A 10,527-nucleotide genomic window follows, 5' to 3' on the forward strand; every position below is an offset into this window, starting at 1 on the left:
TGTTTGCGAACCGTGGCCAGACTCGAAAATGGCCCTTTTCTTTAATCTCTGCACGGGGTTCCACTACAGCTTCCTGCAGTGATCGGCGAGTGGGCGGGCAGCCAGCGGTTCTGAAAAGCAAGCTCAGCCATGGCAACTGGGACAAGAGCGCGGGTTCCGGAGCCGCGGCTGGAGGGGCCCCTAGGGAAGAGACTTTTACAGGGATAACACCAGTTAGAAGGGGAAGAGCTCCGTCCAAGGGTCACTTTGCTGGCAGAGTGCACCTGGAGTGTGCCCTGCCTCAGGTCCTGCTACCGCCCAGTCGGAGTCTGGCGCACCGGGTGGAAATCACCACACATTCTCGCCGCCGGCGCCTCTGGCTTCCTCGCCACTGTTGAGTCACTGCTCCGGGTCCGCAGAGCCCACCTCTAGGACCCGGGTGGGAAGGGGCCTGAAGACCGCGCGAGCTGCAGCAGGACCCAACCCCGACTGCTCCACACTCTGGGTGCCTGTAGGCCCAGCCCCCGCTGAAGACCTGCCCCCAGGTTGTGGCCCCGCCCCCGAGACTGCAGGCTCGCCCCGCCCCTCGCGCCGCTGCCGCAGCCCCGCCCCACCTTCCCTTGCCGAAGCCTGGCGCGCTCCGGACGCCAGCGCTCTTGTGCGCCCCTCCCCGCCTTCCTGGGGTGCGCCGCGCGCGCGCCAGCTCTGGGCGGGTTCTGCAGTGGCGGCAGGGCTCCTCCCCCTTCCCCGCTCCTCCCCAAACTGCCCCTCGGGCGTTCTCGTGTTGTGTTCCTCTAGGCCCTTTCTGCCAGTTCCCAGCCATGGCGGCCTGGCGCTCGGCGTTCCTCATTTGCCTCGCTTTCTCCTTGGCCACTCTGATCCAGAGAGGTAAGGCGGGCGGGGGGCGCGCGGCGACCCACCCCGGGGGGCTCGTGGGGCGGGGGCTCGGGCCCCGGCGTCCCCGTGGTGCGCATGAGCGGCCAGGTGCCCGCCCCACGGGCCTGCGACGGAGACAGCTGGCTGTCGGTGGGGCGGGGGTGCGAGCCTGGAGTCAGCGGGGGCCGACCCTGCCGCGGTCCACGTGGCTGCAGAGGAGGGACCGGGACCCCTCCTGGTGCAGGGCTGGAAAGAGCGGGATAGTACCCCCTTAAAAGCCTGAACAAGGTGCCCCACCGGTGACAGCAGCTGTCCCCAGGAGACTACCTTTGGGAAAACCTTGAAGAGAGCACTCATTCTCTTGAGCGGGGCTTCTCAAAATGTATCTCGAGGCCACATGCGACAGAAGCATCTGGGGAGCTTCCTAGATGCTTTCGTACCCCCTTTGTCAGGATCTCGGCGTGGGGCGGCGATGTGTAGGTGCTCCGCAGGTGCCCTCCCAGTTTTCGAGGCATTGGTGATATTTTGCCAAGGAGGAGGGGAGAGAGATTCTGCCGGATCAAGGGAGCAAGTTTCTTAGATCCTGGCTACTCTAAGTGTGGTCCAGACCCCCCGCCATGGCATCACCTGAGACTCCTTAGGAGTGCAGCATCCCGGTCCCGCCCCTGACCTGAGTCAGATTCTGCATTTTAACGAGTTCTAGGGGTAATTCGTATTCAAGTTTGAGAAGCATCTTCTTAGAATAAATGCAGTCTGGTTAAAAATAGGGTCTCGATGTGTACCAGCAGAATCTTCTTGCACTTATTTATATCCCATGTCCATATCAGAAAACACTCCAGTCGAGCACAGAATTGTGCTCAGAGCTTCCTGACAACGACGGCAAATTCAGCTAATGACAAACAAATGAGCTCAGCAAAACCAAAACTTTGTCCTAGTAGAGTTCTAGTGAGATTTATGTTACATGTAAGGAACACTGGAAAACAGTGGACAGTGCTAGCCAAGGCAGTTTTGCAAAATATCCAGAAATATTTTGCATGTGGCAGCCGTCCTGGAGTTGGTAGAACATTCTACAAAGGTGCCAGGCTCTGTTCTAGACATTGCTGGTGCAGCAGTGAACAGAACTGAGCTGACATCCTGGTGGGGGTAGAAAACAAGTGCAAACATGGCAATCTATATATTGTTAGTGCTCTGGAGAAAAATTCAGTTTAAGGGTTTGATTTTTTTGGTTTTTTTTGTCCCTTTGAGGTTAAAATTTTAATTTTGTGTTAGGTGCATTTGTGGGGAAAAGTATAATCGTTTAATTGACTTCCATCTAATGATGTGGAAGATTTGAATATGGAAGCACAAAAAAGTTAGAAAATGATACTCCCTTCAAGGCTGTCTCCTGAAAGTCTTCGATGTGGTATGGACGTTGAGAAGGTGAAGAATACAAATGCTCAGGTCTCAGTTTTTCACCATCACGTGTTACACTAGGTGATTTAGGAGGTGGAGGAAAGTGAACCGGTACAACCATTTTACAGATAAGTAAATGGAGGTACAGAGGTGAAGTAACTCACTTCAGGTGGCAAAGCTAAGATTTGATCCCGAGCTTCTCTGATTCCACAGTCCTTGCTTTTTAGGTGCTAGGCACATGCCTTTATGCCTGGAGGTCATCCTCTTTCTACCTCTGACTGGCCGAGGGGCCTTGGGAAAGTTCCCTGAACCTGAGTAAGTTTACTCATCCCTATAATGTCTAACAACTCAGAAAGGTGTCTTGGGACCAAGTGTGTATCACTCTCAGATTTGCAGCCCTATCAGCAGCTGCTATCTCCTGAGTGCTTGCTCTGTAGTAGGCACTTCACATTTATTGTTTTTAATTATCCCAACAATTTTGCTGGCTAAGTATTATCCCCACCTTCCAGATGAGGGGCTCCTGGTCACATAGCTCAGAAGAGAGCCAAGATCCCATCCAGATAAGGCTGCTACCCGGTGACTTTTGTTATTTTAATTCAGAAAGCTGAACCGAAAGAAACTTTTGCTTCAAGGTAGGGACCCATTTTTCTGGATCTTTTGTGCAAAATACGATGACAGATACGGGTTTTGCATTTGTCTTGGGGATGACTGCAGTTTCAGAGCAGCTGTGTCGAAATTAACAAACACAAAACAGGTGTTCAGTTAGGCACCTGCTGGCTCTCCTGGAGCCTGGAAGTGGTCGATGGAGTGGGCCTTCCCAGGAGCCACTTTATTTTAGTCCTGGTCTTCAGCAGTGAGATGAGACTATGAAAGCCCAGCAGGCCTCAGAAAGGGCACACAACCTTAAAACATGATTTGTGAAATCCCTCCAGACACTGGCAAGTTGACACAGGCTTTAGGCTCTCAGGAGTTTAAAAGGGTGGTTAACAAGTCATCCGAGTTCTAGTTACAGATGGGTTTTCAGTCCACTGTGTATTTTACGAGTTCTGAAAACTCCTCTGAGGCCCGGTATGTCACTTGTATGCATCTACAGAAATGGGAAACTGTTCTTCTGAGCAGTGGGGATTAGCAGCTCAGTGGCACTGGTGGGTGGTGATTATAACAAGGGCTCCATTTCCCCGTCTTCCACGCGCTGGGCCCTCATTGCCTTACATGCATTGCCCCCTCGTAACTGCCCTGAAATGTTAGCACAGTGACCTGTCTCGTCTCCTGTGGTCTATAATAGCCATTTGCCTACAGCTTTGAAAATAACTGAGTGGTAACCCATATCAGATGAAAAACGTGTGGTCCAGAGAGGTTTAGGACTTGAACACAGGTTTATCTAAATAACCAAAGCTGGGGGCATGAATGCAGTTCCTTCCAGGGCTGAGGCAGGTCATAGACATGTGAGAGAAGTGACCGGGAATAAGTGTTATGAGAGTGCCTGCTCCCTTAAAAAGAGGTAGCCCAGCTGACGGAGGGTGCAGGCTTTGGAGGAAGCCTGCCCAGCACTACCGCAACCCATGGCAAGTCACTTAACTGCTTGGTGCCTTGGTTTCCTCATCTATAACATGGGCATAACCACACCATCCACCTTGTGGGGTTATTAATGTTAAATGATAAAATGCTAAGCAGAGGACCCGGCTCCAAGTGAGCCCTGTTAGTAATTATTCACATTACCTGAGACAGTCCAAGCCACATTTTAAAAATAACACAGTGCCAGTCTTGAAAACATTATGCTAAGTGAAAGAAGCCAGACACGAAAGTCCATATACTGTATGATTCCATTTTTATGAAATGTCCAGATTTGGCAAATCCATAGAGACAAAGTAAATTAGTGGTTGCCAGGGGCTGGGGGGAAGGGCAGTGACTGCTTAATAGGTATGGGGTTTCCTTATGAGGTGATGAAAATGTTCTGGAACAGAATAGAGGCAATGGTTGCACTACCTTATGAATGTACTAAAGCACCGAATTATAGATTTCAAAAGGGTGACTTGTATATGAATTATATCTCCATTTTTTAAAAAAATCCAAGTCCAAGCAAATGAAGGAGGCAGCGGCATGTAACACCTGAGTTTGGATTGGTCTTCAGGGGCCCTTGGACTTGGTTGGGCAGTGGTGAGAGAGCAGAATGCTCCCCAAGTGCTGATGGCGCCAAGATGCCAGGCTGTGATCCACGCAGAAGCCCTGTGGGGGTCTCTGCTATGAGCCAGATGGGCCACAGGGCCACCTGCAGGGTTGACCCAGAGCTGCTTAACCCTGCTTGCCTGAGTTCAGAAATGGTCCCTGGATTGGTGCATCCTGGGTGTGTGTGTGTGTAGAGGGCTGGAATGTTAGCTTTCCCGGATGGCTCAGTCACCATTCACCCCTGACAGCCATTGCATTGGGCTGACAGGGTCTGGGGACTGTTTGCTTTTTAACATCACCTATTTTGGCCCCTTCCTCACTGTCACAGGTCACATCCCCATCCCCTCTATCATTTTGGACACCAGGTAACTAAAACTTGTGTTTGTTGAAACACAACAACACAGAAATCACCCAAGAGTCAGTGCCAGTATTAAATGATAAAATGCTTAGCAGATAAAATGCTTAGCTGCTTCCAGTGGAGGTGAAGACAACGAGGCTGTTTGGCTGCTCAGAGGGTTGTGTGGGGAGGAGCTGGGTTTGGTTCTTGTGAGCTCAGGAAACATACCTTCCAGGTGCGCTGACTTTCCTGTTCTGGGTTCTTCCCCCATCTGCTATTGGTGCTTTCCCTGCTGTGTGCCCACTCCTGCTCTATCCGTGGCATTCATACTGGCACGTATTCCTCTGCTGCCCTTGGCATGCTCGGGGAGGTCTGGCTGCAGGGGTTCCTGTCCCCCAACCTGAACTTGGCCCACCCTGAGGCTTGGTCACAGGTCCATGGTCTGGCTGATCTTGGTTGGAATGTAAAAGCTTAAAGTCATCCAAAACACATAACAGAAAAGAGAAAATCTTTCATGCACATAGGTGTTTCACGTGGAGGCAGGTGGGAATAATAATAATGGCCCCCAGAGATGTCCACGCCCTCATCTCTGGTACCTGCGACTGTTAGGTTACATGCTAAAGGGGAATTAGGGTAGCAGGTGCAATTAAGGTAGCTCATCAGCTGGCCTTAAAATGATTCTCCCGGGTTATCCTGGCCAGTTAAAGGACTAGGATCCTTTAAATATGGAAGAGGGAAGTAGCGGAGTTAGGATCAGAGCGGTGCCATGTGAGAAAGATTCGACTGCCCTTTGCTGGCTCTGAAGATGGAAGAAACCTCGAGCCAAGGAAAGGACACACAGCCTCTAGAAGCTGGAAAAGGCAAGGGAACATTCTCCTAGAGCTTCCAAAAGGAACACAGCCCTGCCCACGCCATGACTTTTAGCCCAGTGAGACTGTGTTGGACTTCTTTGTGGCCTTCAAAACCGTAAGATAAAAATGTGTTGTCTTAAGCTACTAAGTGTGTTTTAATTTTTTTATAGCAGCAAGAGGAAAATAGTAGAGAAGCGGAGGGGTAGATGTTAGTGTCCTTTCTTTGAAAAAACTAGCTCGTGATGTTTATGTCGTTTCGACTTTGCCATTTTAAATCAACCCCCAACATGCTGAGTTCAAGATTTTAGAATGTGCAGAAAATTGGATGGCAATGATGGTCTTGGTGCCACAGTGACCACTTTAGAAGCACCTCAGAGGGCCCTGGAAGGCAGCTGGATTTCTTTAGCTTGGATTTGACTTAAAACTACTTCCCAAGGAGTTCAGAGCCTGTGCCTGCTTCAGCATGCACCCCATTCTGTAGGCTACCTGCAGAACGGGGGCCACCATCTGTCTCCCAAGAGGCCTTTTCCATCCTCTCCCCAGTCCTAATGGCTGCACCTGAAGCACGGTGTCATCTGGGGCCAGCGGACAGAGGGTCTCTCATTTGTCCAGGACACGCCTGCCCGTGCTGAGGAGTGTGCTGCCAGGTGACCTCTCTCCCGAGGTGGGTCGGGGGAGAGGGCCAGAGCAGGAATGGGTGGCCTGGACCTCCACTCCAGCTTCAACCAGTTTTGAGCTGTTTTTATTAGTTTTATAACTAGGGCTTTTCATGAGCTGTCAGAGGGTTCTGCAGCTTTAGAACAAAAACACTTAAACTGGAATTGAAGATTGCTAGAGTTGACTCCCACAGAGAGGACTACCCCTGCTCAATGAACATCTGTTTAAAGGAGAGGCTCCACATCTGGCTGGCATCGTGAGGTGGTTCTATTTGGGATTATTCTATTTGGGGTTATTTTCAAAATTAGAGGTGGTGCTCTCAGCAGGAAGCATTGTTGCAGTGCAGAACTCATTACCACCAAAATAGTGCCAAGGCACAGACGGGGCTCATTTTGACATTCTTCTTTTTATTTTTATTGCTGCTTCAGCTAGCCTGGGATGAAGGAATTTAACACAGGGCCTGCATTCCAGTGCGGCCCCACCATTTGCTGGCAACAGTGGCCTTATCTGATCTCTGCTTTGTGGGCCTCACAGAATTGTGCCAGTAGTCAATTAATTGCTAATGCAGACAGGCTGTGTGTGGTCAAGGTATTAGCAAAGTTACGGTCCTTAGAAGGGAGGAGAATGCGAAAGAGGTCACCGGCTTCCTTAGTTGTAATGAGAATCCAGGGGCCGATGGCCACAAGAGCGTTTGCTTGGCCAGAACCAAAGTGCCCGGCAAATTAGTGAGCTGGGCTCAGAGTCCGAACGAGCTTAGGAGGAAGAATTGCCCCAGGAGCAACTGTGAGTTGCCTTCATATGCCTTTGACTTCCTGCAGAGTTCTGTGTTCTTGTGCAGGAGCGATCCCTTTTTCACTGCTCGTCCATTTGGCTCGGTCATCTGGATCAAAAAAAGGCAAGAATCCAAAGTGCTGCCTAAAAAGAAACCAACAGAAACCATGTTTTCATCTTGTATTTGTCAAATCCGGTATACCACGTGGAGTTGTTTGGGGTTCCCATTAATTCCTTTCCAACACTTGGTTTCCTACCTGTCCCCTGAAACTGCGCCTGGCCTGGCCAAGGTCTGTGATGTCTTCCCTGTTGCTAAATCAGGTCATCTGACACCTCCGATCACACTTTCTTCCCTTGGTTTCTGGGATGCCCCACTTTGCTAGTTCTTTGCCTTTGTTCCTGCCTTTCTTCCTCCCCGCCCCCGACTTCGGCTGGTGGTGGTGCCTCGGCTTAGTCCTTGGTCAGCTTCTTTCCCTGCACTGGTTTCCCAGTGCTTTCTCCAGCCTCATGGCTTTAAACGAAGTCTGATCTGCATGCTTGTGACTCTTCAGTTTCTATCCCCAGCCCTGCTCTCTTGACCTACAGGCACCTGCGTTCAGCAGCTCCACGTGGTTGTCTGATGCCCTGCTGGTAGGTAGGTTATTGGAATCCTTCAGGTTCAGTTCTCCCCGCCCACCAACTGAATCCTGGCCCTCCCCTCCCCCTATGCTCGAACCTCCCTATAATCCAGCAACCAAAGGGTTCTTGCCCTGCGCAGCATGTTAAATTATTTTGAATGTCGCCCCTGCTAATAGATATCTCCAAAGGACCATGTACAAACCTGAGCTTCTGCTCCCTCCCTCTAAGCCTGTTCCGCCTGGGTCACTGGCAGCACCATCCTGCTGGTGGCTCTGGTCGCTCCTCCAGGGCTTGCTTTTCCTCATGCCCTACATCTGACCTATCACCAGACTGCACATGAGCACCCTCAGAATTATCCAGACTCTCACTTCAGTTTCTCTCTGGCTACCTCCCTTGGCTGAACCACCATCCCCTCTCACTGGGGCTCTGGTCAGTGTACTCCCAGCGAGGGTCTCAGAGTCCACTCCTGCCCCTACAGTCTACTCTCCACACTGCAGCCAGGCGATCTTTTAGAGACCTAAATCACATCGCGTTCCTCTGCTCAGATCTTTGCTTCCAGCCCTGCCCAGGCCTGGCTTGCCAGGTGTTCCAAGGTGCTAAGCATGCCTCCACCTTGGGACCTTTGTGTTTGCCCTCCCCTTTGGCTAGAAGTTCTTCCCTCAGATAGCTGTGTGTCCTCGCCCTCACTTCCCAAATGCTCCCACCTTGGAGGGGCCATCCCTGAGTACCCACCTGAAATTGTAACCCAAATACCCTCCTGTCTCTAGCCTGCCCTTATCCGCTGTTATCATCTGTCCACCTGCTTCTGTCTCCACCACTTGACTTTGGGCTCCATGAGGGCAGACACTTTTTTTTTGTCTGCTTTACCAGTATCTAGAACAATACCTGGCACAGTGAGGGGCTGGGCAGGAAACAGATGGCACGCTCAAGCACAGTAATTGAACATCTAATCAAAGGGCTATTTACAAGATATAGGGAAACCAAAAAAGAGTGCAAAGCCCCTTGGGTGATGAAGCAACTTGGGTATTTACTACCCTGGGCTTCAAGGGGTAAGAGGAGGGAGGGGTCCTGGAATACAGAGTAGCTAGGGCTGTGGGAGAGGGCGGGGGAGCTGCAGCAGCCCGGAGGGTGGGCACCAGGAGAATAAACGCTGTGAGTCTTGCTTTGCCTTTCAGTGACTAAGCCTGTGGGTCTCAAACTGTGCACCCAGGCGCCCTGGAGCACTGCAGGAACTCACAGTGGCAACAAACTCATGGTGCCACAGACATTTTTAATTTTCGAGGACAATGCAGCAATGTCAGACACCCTGCAGAGTGCCATTAAATTGGTTGGAACTAAATAAATGGACCGTTAGGTATTTCTTTGGGTCTGGGGTGCTGTGAAAAAGCCTCCGAGACACTAAGAGAACCTATGGTCTGAACCCATTGGGAGTCGAAGCAAGGGAAGTCATCGATGTGGCCTGTCCTCGTCAGTAGGCCCAGTGTGTGTCTGCTAATACATGAATGAGCAGTTATTGAGCCAGGAACAGTGTGGGGCACTATGGGCAGAACAGAATAAAGCTTGCACCTGCCCTCAAGTAGCTTACAGTCCAGACGGACCTGGACTATATATAGTAACTGCCCCACATGTCATAAAAGGCACCAGAATTCATTGTGGCCGCAACGCTATCTGCCTGAAGACCCTCACCCCCATTCTCCCTATGTTGAAAGTTGTTCCCGTCATCTATTGCTGCATGACCAACCACGGTAAACTTAGCGTAAAACACTGGTTTAATTATGCTCCTAGATTCTGTAGGTTGAGAATTCAGAAGAAGACAACAGGGGCAGCTCATCTCATCTCCACATCTGGAGCCTCGGCTAGGAAGACTCAAGTGGCTGGGGGCGAGGATCACTGGGAGGCTTCTTCACCCACATCTCTTAAAGGATGGGCTCACCTGTGGCTATTGACACAGGGCCTCTCCCTGTGGTTTGGGCTTCCTTACAGCATGGTATTTGAACTTCTACATGGCCCCTTAGGGCTCTAAGCGTGAGTATTCCAGCATGCTATGGGGAAACGTCATGGCTTTTTTTTTTTTTTAATTAAATTGTAAAAAACAGTATACCACCCAAACCATTTTATGGCAGTTCATTGGCATTAAGTATGTTCACAGCGTTGTACAACCATCACTTCTGTCTAGTTCCAGAACATTTTCTTCACCCCAAACAGAAACCCCATACCCATGAAGCAGTCGCTTCCTGCCCCTCACTCAGCCCCTCACAACCACTAATCTGCTTTCTTTTTCTATGGATTTACCCATTCTAGACCATGTAAATGGAAACATACGATATGTGGCCTTTCGTGCCTGGCTTCTTTCAGTTAGTATGACGTTTTCAAGGTTCATCCGTGTTATAGCATGGATCTGCACTTCATTCTTTCCTAAGATTGAATATTCTATTGTATGGATATATCTCACACTTCGCTTATCTATTTATCAGCTGATGGACGTTTGGGCCGCTCCTACTCTTTGAGCACAGTGCTGCTATGAACATTCGTGTACATCTTTGAACACCTGCTTTCAGTTCTGTGGGCCTTCTGTGACCTAGCCTCAGAAGTCATGCAGCTTTACTTTCACTTTATTCTATAGACTGAGTCACTTGAGAATAGTCTAGATTCAAGTTGAGAACATATATCCCACCTCACAATAGGAGCGTTTCAAAGACTTTTTAGCCACAGTTTAAAAGCGGCACACCAATCCACTGAGATTGCAAGGCTCACGTGAAATGCTGCCTTATCCGTGGAGGTGTTAACTGCTGTAGCTCTGTTATGATGCATACTTCTCTGACTTTTCTGGTTCTTTATGAAATAATCACCATTATGCATATTTGTTATTGTACTGGTCGA

General features: G+C 50.1%; 1 protein-coding gene across 1 annotated transcript in view; it reads left to right on the forward strand.

The window, feature by feature from the left end:
* Positions 1-648: 648 nt before the first annotated feature.
* Positions 649-10,527, forward strand: part of CD99L2 (CD99 molecule like 2) — a 98,400-nt gene continuing 88,521 nt past the window's right edge. The window contains exon 1 of the mRNA XM_011383606.2: positions 649-867. Coding sequence (XP_011381908.1) covers positions 801-867 — 67 coding nt within the window. The 5' untranslated portion in view covers positions 649-800. The remainder of the gene's footprint in view (positions 868-10,527) is intronic.

This window comes from Pteropus vampyrus, unplaced genomic scaffold (assembly GCF_000151845.1).
Source record: "Pteropus vampyrus isolate Shadow unplaced genomic scaffold, Pvam_2.0 Scaffold529, whole genome shotgun sequence".
Classification (NCBI taxonomy): Eukaryota; Metazoa; Chordata; class Mammalia; order Chiroptera; family Pteropodidae; genus Pteropus; species Pteropus vampyrus.